Here is a 16,190-nt window from a genome sequence, read left to right as displayed (position 1 = left end):
CGCCTGCATAGCTGACCTTAGCTGCCAGCACCTCCAGGTTGGCCTGACACTGCATGACCCAAAGCCCCCACCATAAATCACATTCCTGTGTGGCTCAAGGTTCCCTTGTAAACAGACACTATTTTTGGGGGCGGTGGGGGGGACAGGGTCTTGCTCTGTTGCCCAGGCTGGAGTGCAGTGGCACAATCTTGGCTCACTGCAGCCTCGACCTCCTGGACTCAAGCGTTTCTTTTCTGTCAGCCTTCTGAGTAGCTGGGACTACAGGTGTATGCCACCATGCCCAGCCAATTTTTGTATTTTTTGTAGAGACAGGGTTTCGCCATGTTTCCCAGGCTGGTCTTAAACTCCTGGGCTCAAGCAATCCTCCCGCCTTGGCCTCCCGAAGTACTAGGATTACAGGCGTGAGCCACTGTGCCCGGCCCAAAGACGCTTTTATCAGGCAAGACGTTCCAAGGGTTTAGAATTACCTCTCAGGAGCCAAGGACAAAAACCAGACCTCCCTTTGGGCAAGGTTAAATTATTCACCACACAGTATGTTTCTCATGTCATCACAAAGAATATTTTTTAAAGTGTACTCAAGCGTCATGATTTAGTAAAAGCAGTCATTTTTTTTTTTTTCCTTCATCAAAGACATTCTTACATAAAGCTGGTTTTGTTCTGCCTGAGTGCAGGTAGTGCTTGGCGATGTGTGCTAATACATTTCCACACCACTGCCTCGATTACGCTAGTTGTCAGTAGGTACCCACTATTGCTTTTAGGACCTTAGTGTCAAACTAGGCAAATAACATCTTAATTTTTACTTTTCCTGTTGATGAAAATAGTTTTGGCCATGGGTATGCCCTCAGAACCTCTGCTCTCATTAAGCACCCTGTAACTTTACCTTGTTTTATGACATAATCTCATCTAGAGGACCGAGACTGCACATTCTTTGAGGGTAGGTTGTCATCTTCATCTTTGTGTCAACATTTTACCTAGCACAGTGCTTCATACACAACAAATCCAACGAACGCCTGTTAAATTAATGCATATAACTTTTTCATCACTTGAGGAAGTCTTTCCACAACTTGATTTGGTTTAAAAAAATGCAAATAAAAGGTGACTTTTTCTTCCCATTTGTGATAGATTTTTCTTTTGTCATATAGAAGGGTTGTCAAATCTGCTGATTCCCAAGAAACTTGAGAATCAGTTTTGATTCCCTTGAGAATCAGTTTTGTCTCCCTTGTGACAGTTAAATCCTTCACCGAGGTTGCCCCCTGTGATCCTAATGACTTCTGTCATGGTGCAGACACTCCTCCTCCAGACTAGGGTGACAAACCCCAGCCCTCTCTCCACATACAGTTTTACTCTCCTCACATCTGTCCCCTAGTAACCACCAAGGTGATCTGTTTGAAATGCAGATAGGCTGGGCGCGGTGGCTCACGCCTGTAATCCCAGCAGATTGGGAGGCCGATGGGGGCGGATCATTTGAGGTCAGGAGTTTGAAACCAGCCTGGCCAACATGGTGAAACCTTGTCTCTACTAAAAATACAAAAATTAGCCGGGCGTGGTGGTGGGTGCCTGTAATCCCAGCTACTCGGGAGGCTGAGGCAGGAGAATCACTTGAGCCCAGAAGGCAGAGGTTACAGTGAGCAGAGATTGTACCACTGATCTCCAACCTGGGCAACAGGGCAAGACTCCACCTCAAAAAAGAAAAAAAAGCGGATAATATGCCAGGTACTCTTTCCACATATTTAATCCTCATCAGCCTTAGGAGGGAGGGTGCTGTTTGTTATCCTCACTTTACAGATGAGAAGCCTAAGGACCTCAGTGACCTAACAGGTCTGGCTCTGGGGTCCCAAATGTCTACTCTTAACTATGTGCTAAATACTTCTCACTGCTTAGTGTCACATCTGTTGGCTATTGTCTACAAGCCAAAGATAAGCTCCCAAACATGGCATCTGAGCCCTTCCATGCTCTGACTTCTACTCTCTTTTAGGGCTTCCCTGGGTCCTGCCTGTTTGGTGCTGTTACAGTATCTAGGAGTTCAAAGCTGCTCACAGTTGTCTCTATGCACATGCTATTTATAACCTCTGCACTGTGGCTGCCCCTGTTTCTGCTAGCAGGTCTGCGAGGCCTGGCTGTGCCCCATTCACCTGGCAGAGTCTGAGGAGCCCAGGTGGTGGCTCCTCAAGGAAGTTCTCCACCTTTCTCCTTTGTCCCCTTCCCCAGGGAAATAAAGAGCTCACAATGAATGGGGCAGACAAATGAAGGCAGATAACTGTGTAACAGTGTGGTAAGAATTAACAGCATGAAAGTTAATTATAAGGAAGGTAAAAATTTTGCCATAGCAGTTTGTCCTATATCCTAAACTAGACTATCCATTCCTTTGAGGGTACAGACTCATTTTATACTGTCAGTATTTGGTAGATAAACAAAAAGTAAAATATCTGAAAAATAAGTAAACATAACATTTCTCCTAAGCTATATTTCCTATTTCATATTTTCTTCCAAATCCACAAAATTATGAAAAATTTTTTTTTGAGATAGGGCCTCACTCTGTCACCCAGGCTGCAACCTCTGCCTCTTGGACTCAAGTGATCTTCCCACCTCAGCCTCCTGAGTAGCTGGGATTACAGTGTGTGCCACCATGCCCAGATAATTTTTGTATTTTTTGTAGAGTTGGGGGTTTCACCATGTCGCCCAGGGTGGTCTGAAGCTGGACTCAAGCGATCTGCCCACCTTGGCCTCCCAAAGTGTTGAGATTACAGGTGTGAGCCACAGCACCCAGCCTAAAGTTATGAAATCTTACAGACTTTTGGAAAATGGTATAAATATAGATGTCTAGGATTTTATATTTTTAAATAATGAGTTTTCCTTTTCTCTTCTTTTGTAAGCTCCTTGCCCGACTTGAAGGTAGAAGTTCCTTGAAAGAAATAGAACCAAATCTGTTTGCTGATGAAGATTCACCTGTGCATGGTAAAAATACAACCTTTATAAAAATATATAAATAAATGCAAATCTTTATAAAAGGACTTTTCACATAAGCTCACATGTATACACATACTCCTCGCAAGAGTTTATACGGGTTAAACTGTACAATTGAAAAATGAGACACAGGTTATGACAGAAAGCTTTTAAGCTTTCCTCATCAGTGTTGGACAAGATAAGTTTGCTTCTCTGCAGTAAATCTTCAGAATATGCCTTGACCTGTCTTATTCCCAACACACAATATTTATGCAAGCCCTGTTATTCTAGTTTAGTTTGAAATTCCTTTTCTTTAGAAGTGTATGGAGTTGTAGGGAGGTCCTTAGGTACCCACTTGTTCTCTTAGTATTTCTGCAACAGGGAAAACTGACAAAGGGCGTGTGCTTAGGTTGATTTTTTTTCTTTTAATGTAGCGGCTTCATAGAGATAAAATTCACCCACTAAAGTGTGCAGTTAAGTGATTTTTAGTTTATTACACAGTTGTGCAACCGTTACCACAGCTGACTTTAGAGCATTTTATCTCCCCATAAAGAAGCTCATTTCTAGTAATCGTCATCTCCCATGTTCCCCAGCTCTAGGCAACTACTAATCTACTTTCTAACTATAGATTTGCCTTTTCTGGACATTTCATATAATTGGAATCATGTAATATGTGATCTTCTGTGACTGGCCTCTTTTACTTTGAATAATTTGCACTGAATTGTATGATTCAGTGTCACCATATCATAACAGCTATCAGTAGTTCATTTTTTGTTAAATATTTCATTGCATGAGTGTACATGTTGCTTATCCATTTGTTAGCTGAAGGACATTTGGGTTGTTTCCATTTGCTGGCTGTTATGCATAACGCTGCTGTGGTTATCTGTGTACATGTTTTTCTGTGGATAGATGTTTTCAGTTCTATCGGGTAATACCTAGGATAGGCATTGCTAGGTCATATGGCAATTCTACATTTAACCTTTTGAGAAACTGCCAGATCGTTTTCCAAAGGAGCTTCACATCTTACTTGCACCATCATTGCATTGCCAGCAATTCCCATATTCTGGGAATGTGGTTCCAATTCCCATATTCTGGGAATAATTGTTATTGTCTGTCTTTTTGATAATAGCCATCCTAGTCAGTATGAAGTGTTACCTCTTTGTGGTTTTTGATTTACATTGTCCTCACGGCCAGTGATTTTGGGTATCTTTGCACAGGCTTATTGGCAAATTTTATATCTTTGAAGAAACATCAGATCCTTTGCTCATTTAAAAAATCAGGTTATAGCCGAGCGCGGTGGCTCACACCTGTAATCCCAGCACTTTGGGAGGCTTAGGCAGGCAGATCACAAGGTCAGGAGTTCGAGACCAGCCTGGCCAATATGGTGAAACCCCCATCTCTACTAAAAATGAAGTATCCAACTGTTATTGTTGAATTGTCTGTTTCTCTCCTGAGTTTTATCATTTTTTGCTTTTGTATTTTGGGGCTTCATGTATTGTTAAGCACATATAACTTTTTATTTTGTCTTATTGCTGGCTGACTCATTTATCATTATAAAATGTTCTTCGTCACCTCACATCCATTAGGAAGGCTACTATCAAAAAAAATAGGAAACAGCAAGTGTTAGGATGTGGAGAAATTGTAACCCTTTTGCACTGTTGGTAAGATTGTAAAACGGTGCAACCATTATGGAAAACAGTATGGAGGTTCCTCAAACAATTAAAAATAGAGCTACCATATGATCCCATAATCTCACTTCTGGGTATTCATCCAAAAGAATTGAAAGCGGGATCTTGGAGAAATATTTGCACACTCTTGTTTATAGCAGCACTATTCACAATAGCTAAGAGGTAAAACCAACCTAAATGTACATCAATGTACTTATAACGAATCCCTGGGGGGAAAAGTATCCATCAGTGGTTGAGTGGTGTATACAAAATATGATATATACATGCAGTTGATATTATTCAGCCTTACAAAGGAAGGGAATTCTGTCACGTGCTACAACATGGATGAACCTTGAGGACATTGTGCTAAATGAAATAGGCCAGACACAACAAGACAAACTGCTTGATTCCACTTATATGCAGTTTCTAAGGTAGTTAAATTCACAGAAAAGAAAGTAAAATGGTAGTTACCAGGAGCTGGGGAGGCGGGGGAAGGGAGTCATTGTTTAATGGGTGCAAAATGTGAGTTTTGCAAGATGGAAAAGTTGTGGAGTTCTGCTTCATTGCTTCGCAGCAATGTCAACGTACTTCACACTGCTGAGCTGTATGCTTAAAAATGGTTAAAGTAGGGGCCAGGCACGGTGGCTCATGCCTGTAATCCCAGCACTTTGGGAGGCCAAGGTAGGTGGATCACCTGAGGTCTGGAGTTGGAGACCAGCCTGGCCAACATGGTAAAACCCCGTCTCTACTAAAAATGGAAAAAATTAGCCAGGCATGGTGGCGGGCGCCTGTAGTCCCAGCTACTCGGGAGGCTGAGGCAGGAGAATGGCATGAACCCAGGAGGGATTCACTGAGCTTGCTGTGAGCCAAGATTGTGCCACTGCACTCCAGCCTGGGCGACAGAGTGAGACTCCGCCTCAAAAAAAAAAAAGAAAAAAGAAAAATTACCCAGGTGTGGTGGCTCATGCCTGTAATCCCAGCTACTCGAGAGGTCAAGACAGGAGAATCACTTGAACCTGGGAGGTGGAAGTTGCAATGAGCCGAGATTGCGCCACTTGACTCCGGCCTGGGTGACAAAGCAAGACTCCGTCTCAAAAAGAAAAAGAAAAAAAAAAACCAAAGACAAGGTTATGATTGCATTTTGCTGTCTGTTTTTTATATATGTCTTATGTCTTTTCTGTTTCTCCTTTACTGTTTTCTTTTGTGTTAAATATTTTCTAATGTACCATTTTAATTCCCTTGTCATTATTTTCACTATATTTTTCTGAATTATTTTTCTAGTGATTGCCCTGGGATTACAAGTAATATCGTAATTTCTAACAATCTAGTTGGATTAATACAAACTTAATTTCCATATTTTGTAAAAAGCTTTGTTTACTGTATAGGTATTCCCTATATCTTTATACATTGTATGGTCATCAGCACACTTATTATTACTGAATTAAAGTAATTAAAATGATCCCTTAAGAATACTTTCTGGCGAGGTGCAGTGGCTCACACCTGTAATCCAGCCCTTTGGGAGGCTGAGGTCTGTGGATCACCTGAGGTCAGAAGTTCAAGGCCAGCCTGGCCAACATGGTGAAACCTCATCTCTACAAAAATTAGCCGGGCATGATGGTGGATGCCTGTAATCCCAGCTACTCCGGAGGCTGAGACAGGAGAATTGCTTGAACCTGGGAGGCAGAGGTTGCAGTGAGCCGAGATCGCACCACTGTACTCCAGCCTGGGCAACAGAGCAAGACTGTCGTAAAAACAACTTCCTTCTTAAATCAGATAGATGAAAAAACAGTCACAAATATAAAAACATGTTTATACTTTTTTTTTTTTTTTTTTTAGACAGAGTCTCACTCTGTCACCCAGGATGGAGTGAAGTGGTATGATCTCGGCTCACTGCAACCTCCACCTCCTGGGTTCAAGCGATTCTCCTGCCTCAGCCTCCCCAGTACCTGGGACTATAGATGTGTGCCACCACATCTGGCTAATTTTTATTTTTAGTAGAGACAGGGTTTCACCATGTTGGCCAGACTGCTCTCGAACTCCTGACCTCAGGTGATTCGCCCACCTTGGCCTCCCAAAGTGTTGGGATTACAGAGGTGAGCCACCATACCAGACCTGTACTGTCTTTTATATTTACCTAGATAGTTACATTTCCCTGTGCTCTTTATTTTCTCATTTGGATTTCAGGTACTGTGTCCTTTCATTCAGCCTGAAGGACTCCCTTTAGTATTTTTTGTACAGCAGATTTGCTAACCAAAATTCTCCATAATAAAACACAAATTTTGATCAAACATGTAAGACAAAAAGAATGGTCTTTGTACTCTCTCTATAGGGAGGGTTATTAAGGTGAGCCTTATGAAACTGACAATATGTTAAAATGGGTTTGTGGAACAACTTCTACATTAGAATATTATATTATAGAAACACTGAAAAACACCATCATGTTTAGTAACTAACAAAAAAGTTTACTGAAAACTACTGAAGATCCTATAGCTGTAAAACTAGTTAGATGAGTACTCCATTGGAACAATAGCAGATAGAAGACTGGGACTATAAAGATTATTTATCAACAATAGAAGTTTATCAGAGCTTGTTACAGAAAAGCTTAAGTTGAAGTAGTAAGATTTAGGGGTTATAGAGTCTCGATGCCATTGTAAACTTTTTTTTTGAGACAGAGTCTTGCTCTGTCTCATCTGTATTTTTAGTAGAGATGGGGTTTCACCATGTTGGCCAGGCTGGTCTCGAACACCCAACTTCAGGGAATCCACCCACCTTGGCCTCCCAAAATGCTGGGATTACAGGTGTGAGCCACTGCACCCATCTGAACATTTTTTAAAATTTAATTTAAATTCTAGGATACATGTGTAGAACGTGAAGGTTTGTTACATAGATAAACGCGTGCCATGGTGGTTGGCTGCACCTATCAACCCATCACCTAGGTTACTTGTCCTATTTGTCCTGATGCACTCCCTCCCCTCATACCTTTGGTAGGCTCCAGTGTGTGTTGTCCCCCTCCCTGTGTCCATGTGTTCTCATCCAAACATTTATTTTTGTTTTGTTTTGTTTTGAGACAGAGTCTCACTCTGTCACCCAGGCTGGAGTGCAGCTCGATCTTCCCAAATAGCTGGAATTACAGGCGGATGCTACCATGCCCAGCAAATTTTTTGCATTTTTAGTAGAGACAGGGTTTCAACATGTTGGCCAGGCTGGTCTCGAACTCCTGACCTCAAGTGATCCACCCGTGTTAGCCTCCCAAAGTGCTGAGATTACAGGCATGAGCCATTGTGCCCAGTGCCAAACTTTTCTTTTTGAGACAAGGTCTCACTCTTGTTGCCCAGGCTGGAGTGCAGTGGCGCCATGATGGCTCGCTGCAGCCTCGACCAACCCCCGGGCTCAGGTGATCCTCACACCTCTGCCTCCTGAATAGCTGGGACTACAGATGTGTGCCACCACACCCAACTAATTTTTGTGTATTTTGTAGAGATGGAGTTTTGCCATGTTGCCCAGGATGGTCTTGAACTCCTGGGCTCAAGCCATCTGCCCACCTCAGCCTCCCAAAGTGCTGGGATTATGGGCGTGAACCACCACGCCCAACCTGTAAACATATTTTTAATGCTTTTTTGGATAGGAGTTATTCAGTACCATGTACCAATTCATTACTTCTTTACTTCTATAATGATTATAATCTTCAAATTCAACATATTTGTTATATAGTTGGTAGGCTGGTACCAAGACGATAGATTTTTTGGCTTTTCCTTTCTTTTCCTTATTTTGAAGGATCTTTAGATTCATAACTCTTTCTGACAATCTGTTACCCAAACTCCTTACAGCGTTCTATTTGTAAGAGTAACTGTCAAGGCCAAATCATCCAGATTTTCTGATTTAGTTTAATATCTTCAAGTGCCAAACCTTAGGGATTTTTTTTACTGCGAGTTGTCACGTTCCATAATTTGGCCGGACAAGGATGCTGTAGCAGCCACAGAAACATATGAGATGGTGACTTCAAGTACGTTGAAAAGGATGATGTCCCTTCTGTAGGACATAATATTTGATTACAGGTTTTGATCTTGAGGATCAAACAGTAAATGTTAAGAAAATCAGTAAAACTGATTTCAGTTCATCATTAAACATATTTGTGAGGAATTTAGTTCAAGGACCTTAATGATAATTCATGTGTCTCTTGCAAGTTTGCAGTGTCTTCCCGGTTGTTATAAAAGCCTTTTTTATATCTGCTTTGCTATTAATGTGTAAAAGAAAAAGAGTATCTCTTAGGCAGGGATTTAACCTTCAACTTCTTTGCCTCAGTTTCACTCGTTGGGAATCCACTCTGTCCTTGCTGTTACTCTAGAAGCAATGAATGCCTAGGCTAGTGCTGTTGTCTGCTGTCTTCTGAGTACCTCAGTTTTAAAAGTTTGGTTCACAAAATAAGATGTTAAATATGCTTTTGCGGACTACATAATTAATGCTCCAAGGTCACTATTTTGGACAAACTCAGTGATCTTTTCCCTGCCGCTTTTCATTGTCATGACTTTTCTGCTGCATTTATCATTTAGTACTGTTTCATTTTCTTGAAACATTCTCTTTTGCCCAGTAATGTTTTTCTTCCTGGTTTTCCTATTAAATTTCTGTTTTAGCTGTCTTCTAATGCCTCTTCTAACTGTGGATATATCTCAAAAATTTAGTTTTGGCCTTAATTTTAGGTCCATAATACCCACCCATCAAAGAGATTTTTGTTTTTTCTCTATTATTTCTGTGTGTATTACGCCCAGACTGCTATAACCAGCCCCTTATTACCATCTTGAATCTTTTTTTTTTTTTTTTTTTATTTGAGATGGAGTTTCACTCTTGTTGCCCAGGCTGGTGTGCAATGGCGCGATCTCAGCTCACTGCAACCTCTGCCCCCCAGGTTCAAGCAATTCTCCTGCCTCAGATTCCCAAGTAGCTGGGATTACAGGCACATGCCACCATGCCCAGCTAATTTTTATATTTTTAGTAGAAGCAGGGTTTCGTCATGTTGGCCAGGCTGGTCTTGAACTCCTGACCTCAGGTGATCCACCTGCCTCAGCCTCCCAAAGTACTGGGATTACAGGCGTGAGCCACCGTGCTCGGCTTACCATCTTGAATCTTAAATTTTAGTGGCTGTAGGACATTTTCATTTTGTGACACCTAGAGATACATTTTTAAAAACCCATACCATTTTGAAAGCTAAATTTTTGCTGGAATACTCAATGTGAATTATGTGAATTAAAAATTTCTACTTTGGGCTGGGTGTGGTGGTGCATGCCTGTAATTCTAGCACTTTGGGAGGCTGAGGTGGGTGGATCACTTGAACCCAGGAGTTTGAGACCAGCCTGGGCAACTCAGCAAGATTCCGTCTCTACAAAAAAATACAAAAATTAGCCAGGAGTGGTGGCACACACCTGTGGTCCCAGCTACTCAGGAGGCTGAGGTGGGAGGATGGCTTGAGCCTGGGAGGTGGAGGTTGCAGTGAGCTGAGGTCACGCCGCTACACTCTTGCCTGGACGACAGAATAAGACCCTGTCTCAAAAAAAGTCTACTTTATGTCTATATTTGATTTGTGCAGGTACTTCCAAGCCTATCTTTGAGAAGAACTTTTAAATCACCACATTAGGTTTACCTGCTGTATTAGTCCATTTTCATGCTGCTGATAAAGACATACCCAAGACTGGGCAATTTACAAAAGAAAGAGGTTTAATTGGACTTACAGTTCCATGTGGCTGGGGAAGCCTCACAATCATGGCAGAAGGCAAGGAGGAACAAGTCCCATCCTACATGGATGGCAGCAAGCAAAGAGAGCTTGTACAGGAAAATTCTCCCTTATAATAAGCGTCAGATCCCATGAGACTTACTATCACGAGAACAGCACAGGAAAGACCCACCCCCATGATTCAGTTACCCCTACTGGGTCCCTCCCACAATACGTGGGAATTCAAATGAGATTTGGGTGGGGACACAGACTAACCATATCACCTGCAGGACTGAGGCCCTCACCATGCTAAGTGTGAGCACCCTGTGGTCTCTGGGCAGCAGGCCCCACACCTGGCAGTTTGCTCCTCTTGCTTGGCTCCTATGTTGGTCCCTGTGTCAACCCTGGTCTAGGACCTTCTTACCTGCTGAACTCTGCCACCAAAGCCACACACCCCACCTGTTGCTCCCTACCAGACCTGCTTCCGTTTAAAATGCCAGTTTCACAATTGGCTTTTAGGCCCTTAACCCTCACAAACCAAGACTTATATTTTTATTCTTTAGATGTCTCTCAAGAGGATCTTGAGAAGAAGGTAACTGATGAAGCACATTCAGAAGATCCTGGGTTTTGTGCTGGGGACAGAATACTCCAGTCCCAACCTTAGATAAGCTAGCAGGAAATGTAATCAAGTAAATAGTGATTATATAGTGTGATCTGTGTGATGATGGGAGATGATAGAGTTTGCTTTCCCTACCTCAGTGTTATTAGGAGCAAATAGGACATGTCTGAAATAGCCTCTTTAAGGCATGCAGTACTCTAGAAAGGTGAGTAGCTGTGGGTCACCCTCTCTGGCTCTCCCTCTCTGGGAGCGGGAGAGGGAGGATTTGCTGTGGTCTGCTTCTTGGTTTCCCCATCTGTGCTTCTGCATGGTCCCTCATTCTCTATCACGTAGGGCAGTAAAAGACGCTTGGCAGGAGTGGCGGGTTCAGCATAGCTCCTCAGTAGCATAGTAAGAGAGGGCACACTGAACATCTGGGTAGAATACAGGTTTAGTTGCTATGTTAACTTTTAATTAGATGGACAATTGTTAATATGAAAATAGTTTTACTCCTTGAGCCTGGAATCTTTTTTTTCTTTTCTTTTTAGAGACAGGGTCTCCCTCTGTTGTCTGGGCTAGAGTGCAGTGGCATGATCACAGGCCTGTAGCCTCAACCTCACAGGCTCCCACTTCACCCTGAGTAGCTGAGACTGGGACTATAGGCACATGCCACCACGCCCAGCTGTTTCTTTTTTTAAATTTTTTGTAGAGGCAGGGTCTCCCTATGTTGCCCAGGCTCGTCATGAACTCCTGGGCTCAAGTGATCCTCCCACTTCAGCTTCCAAAGTGCTGGATTACAGACGTGAGCCACTGTGCCCAGCCATGTGTAGAATTCTTAAATACAAGAGAAGTCTATGAGAACTGATAACATACTATGCTATAAGAAAGCCGAAGCCAGGCATGGTGGCTCATGCCTGTAATCCCAGCACTTTGGGAGGCTGAGGCAAGCAGACCACTTGAGCCCAGGAGTTCAAGACCAGCCTGGGCAACATGGTGGAACCCAGTCTGTACAAAAAATACAAAAATTAGCCAGGCATGATGACACATGCCTGTAGTCCCAACTACTTGAGAGGCTGAGGTGGAATCATTTTTTAAAGTTCTTTTTTTTTTTTTGAGATGGAGTCTTGCCCTGTCGCCCAGGCTGGAGTGCAGTGGTGTGATCTCGGCTCACTGCAACCTCCGCCTCCCGGGTTCATGCCATTCTCCTGCCTCAGCCTCCCGAGCAGCTGGGACTACAGGTGCCCACCACCATGCCCAGCTACTTTTTTGTATTTTTAGTAGAGATGGGGTTTCACTGTGTTAGCCAGGATGGTCTCAATCTCCTGACCTCGTGATCCACCTGCCTCGGCCTCCCAGAGTGCTGGGATTACAGTCGTGAGCCACCGCGCCCGGCCTAAAGTTCTTCTTAAGGTAAATTTAGAATTGCAAGTTGTATGTAAGATTATGGTGGAAATTTGGTGCAGTCTTGGCTCACTGCAGCCTCTACCTCCTGGGTTCAACTGATTCTCCAACCTCAGCCTCCCAATTAGCTGGGACTACTGATGCACATCACCATGGGTGGCTTTTTTTTTTTTTAATTGTAGAGTCGGGGTCTCACTATCTATATTGACCAGGCTGATATCGAACTCTTGGGCTCAAGTGATCCTCCTGCCGTGACCTCCCAAAGTGCTGGGAGTTACAGGCATGAGCTACTGTACCCAGCCTAGATTTCTTATACATTATTTGTGAATACTCCAATATACAATGGTTTGTTGATAATAATAAGAAAGGCCAGGTGGCAGTGGTTCACACCTATAATCCCAGCACTTTGGGAGGCCGAGGTGGGTGGATCACCTGAGGTCAGGAGTTCGAGACCAGCCTGGCCAACATGGCAAAACCGCGTATCTACCAAAAATACAAAAATTCGCTGGGCGTGGTAGCGCACGCCTGTAATCCCAGCTACTCGGGAGGCTGAGGCAGGAGAATTGCTTGAACCCAGGAGGCGAAAGTTGCAGTAAGCCAAGATTGCACCACTGCACTCCAGCCTAGGCAACAGAACAAGACTCCATCTCAAAAAAAAATTAAATAAGAAGAAGAAATAAAGTAATTGAATTCTTTGTTTTTGTTTTTGTTTTTTGAGATGGAGTTTCGCTCGTCACCCAGGCTGGAGTGCAATGGCGTGATCTCGGCTCACTGCAACCTCTGTCTCCCGGGTTCAAGTGATTCTCCTGCTTCAGCCTCCCAAGTAGCTGAGATTACAGGTGCCCGCCACCATGCCCAGCTAATTTTTTGTATTTTTAGTAGGGTTTCACTATGTTGGCCAGGCTGGTCTTGAATTCTTGACCTCAGGTGATCCTCCCACCTCTGCCTCCCAAAGTGCTGGGATTATAGGCGTGAGCCACTGCACCCAGCCCTTGAATTCTTATTTAGACCATCATTTGATTGGGGCTAATAATCGGTATTTTAACATAGTGTTTCCAATCAGGTAGTTCAGTTGTAAATTAATAATGACAAGCAAGAGTTGAATGCCACTGTGAGTGCATTTTGAAAAGTTCTGGAAGCAAGGCAACTTCCCCAGTGTCGTTTGATTTAACTTGTGCTGTCCTCAGTGAGTTATTCGAGCCTAGATAGGAGAGTTGGAGTCTTTAATGTTCAGAGTAGTTGACTTTGATTTTTAATGCTAGGAAAATAATTTCTAGTGCGGCTGGACATGGTTTCCAGAGATAATTCAAATAGCAAAGAATAACTGAAGGCAGTTTGGGAACGTGTAAGGTTGTTTTCAGTTGAAGGATGCTGTTGGCATTTAGGGCCTGAGAGCCATGGGCTTTTGCCTCAATAATGTGTGAAACCACAAAATCCAGAATTGTTCCCCCCATAACATCAATAACACTGAGAAACCTAATTAGGGAGTGCTTTCACCTGTATGTCATAGAAGTCCAACTTAGTGACTTGCCCAGGTGGGGGCTTGTTTTCCTCACATCCTGAGTGGCACAGAGGCAGGCTGTGCGTGGCTGGTGGGGGCTCCATATGCCCAGAGTCCTGGGCACCTTCTGTCTTCCACGCCACCATCCTGAGGGTGGGCTTTTTTTTTTTTTTTTTTTTGAGACGGAGTCTTTCTCTGTCCCCAAGGCTGGAGTGCAGTGGCGCGATCTCGGCTCACCGCAACCTCCACCTCCTGGGTTCACGCCATTCTCCTGCCTCAGCCTCCCGAGTAGCTGGGACTACAGGTGCCCGCCAACATGCCCGGCTAATTTTTTGTATTTTTAGTAGAGACGGGGTTTCACCGTGTTAGCCAGGATGGTCTCGATCTCCTGACCTCGTGATCCGCCCACCTCGGCCTCCCAAAGTGCTGGGATTACAGGCTTGAGCCACCGCGCCCGGCACGGGTGGGCTTTCATCCCCACTGCTTCCAGATGGCTGCTCCACCCCCGCAGGAGGGCGTGGCAGGGCAGAAGGGGTCCCTGGATAGGAAAAAATCATCAACAGAGAGCAGCCTGCATCTCACTGGTGACAGCTGTGTTACCTGGTAACCTTTCTTTTCAAAGGAGACTATGAAAAATAGTTTTAAAGTGGACACATTTCCCTCCCCATCAAATTAGGTTTTATACTTTAGGAAGAGGGGAAGAATGGATATAGTGTAATCAACTACCAGAAAGGGTGTGTACTGTAGTCATCAGATTTTGGAAAGGCCCTAGATTTGTGGCTCTTTATTTTTGAATCTCGCAAATTGAAGAGGGAGTGCATGTGAGCCTGGCCCGAGGAGAGTCCCCTAGCCTCTTCCAACCTTCCCACCGGGCTCTAATTTCCTTGCTTATTGTATTTGCTTGTACAGCCTCATTTTGGCAAAAGTGAATTTATTTATTTTATTTTTTTGAGGCGGAGTCTCGCTCTGTCGCCCAGGCTGGAGTGCAGTGGCGCGATCTTGGCTCACTGCAAGCTCCGCCTCCCGGGTTCACACCATTCTCCTGCCTCAGCCTCTCCGAGTAGCTGGGACTACAGGCGCCCGCCACCACGCCCGGCTAATTTTTTTGTATTTTTAGTAGAGACGGGGTTTCACCGTGGTCTCGATCTCCTGACCTTGTGATCCGCCCGCCTCGGCCTCCCAAAGTGCTGGGATTACAAGCGTGAGCCACCGCGCCCGGCTCATTTTGGCAAAAGTGAATTTAGATTTTCTTTCACATTCCAGTAAATGTCTTTTTAAACTTTTTTGCATACTTTGCATTTTGTACCCTACCCTTGAGCTCTACTGCATTTTGACTGAGATTTTTAAATTTTACACAGGTGACATTCTTGAATTTCATGGCCCAGAAGGAACAGGAAAAACAGAAATGCTTTATCACCTAACAGCACGATGTATACTTCCCAAATCAGAAGGTGGCCTGGAAGTAGAAGTCTTATTTATTGATACAGATTACCACTTTGATATGCTCCGGCTAGTTACAATTCTTGAGCACAGACTATCCCAAAGCTCTGAAGAAATAATCAAATACTGCCTGGGAAGATTTTTTTTGGTGTACTGCAGTAGTAGCACCCACTTACTTCTTACACTTTACTCACTAGAAAGTATGTTTTGTAGTCACCCGTCTCTCTGCCTTTTGATTTTGGATAGCCTGTCAGCTTTTTACTGGATAGACCGCGTCAATGGAGGAGAAAGTGTGAACTTACAGGAGTCTACTCTGAGGAAATGTTCTCAGTGCTTAGAGAAGCTTGTAAATGACTATCGCCTGGTTCTTTTTGCAACGACACAAACTATAATGCAGAAAGCCTCGAACTCCTCAGAAGAACCTTCTCATGCCTCTCGACGACTGTGTGGCGTGGACATAGACTACAGACCCTATCTCTGTAAGGCATGGCAGCAACTGGTGAAGCACAGGATGTTTTTCTCCAAACAAGAGGATTCTCAAAGCAGCAACCAATTTTCATTAGTTTCACGTTGTTTAAAAAGTAACAGTTTAAAAAAACATTTTTTTATTATTGGAGAAAGTGGGGTTGAATTTTGTTGATATATATCATAAAATAGTCTTTTGCAGGGTACTATGCAAGCCTTAAAATTTTTCTTTCTTAAGACAGAGTCTTGCTTTGTCTGCCAGGCTGGAGTGCAGTGGCACAATCATGGCTCACTGCAGCCTTGAACTCCTGGCCTCAAGGGATCTTCCTATGGGTGCCTCCTAGAGTGCAGGGATTACAGGGGTGAGACACTGCTCGTGGCCAAAGGTTTTCTTTTTTGGGAGACAGAGTCTCACTCTGTCTCCCAGGCTGCTGGAGTGCAGTGGCACAATCTCAGCTCACTGCAGCCTCC

General features: G+C 43.7%; 1 protein-coding gene across 1 annotated transcript in view; it reads left to right on the top strand.

Annotated features, from left to right (window-relative positions):
• The window catches only part of XRCC2 (X-ray repair cross complementing 2), a 31,848-nt gene extending 15,954 nt beyond the window's left edge, over nucleotides 1-15,894 (top strand). The window contains exons 2-3 of the mRNA XM_003270944.3: nucleotides 2,874-2,955; nucleotides 15,173-15,894. Of these exons, the coding sequence (XP_003270992.1) occupies nucleotides 2,874-2,955; nucleotides 15,173-15,894 (804 nt within the window). The remainder of the gene's footprint in view (nucleotides 1-2,873; nucleotides 2,956-15,172) is intronic.
• Nucleotides 15,895-16,190: the final 296 nt, after the last annotated feature.

Source organism: Nomascus leucogenys, chromosome 13 (assembly GCF_006542625.1).
Source record: "Nomascus leucogenys isolate Asia chromosome 13, Asia_NLE_v1, whole genome shotgun sequence".
Classification (NCBI taxonomy): Eukaryota; Metazoa; Chordata; class Mammalia; order Primates; family Hylobatidae; genus Nomascus; species Nomascus leucogenys.
The sequence above is the reverse complement of the archived record's forward strand: the minus strand, read 5'-3'. Positions and strand labels throughout refer to the sequence as shown.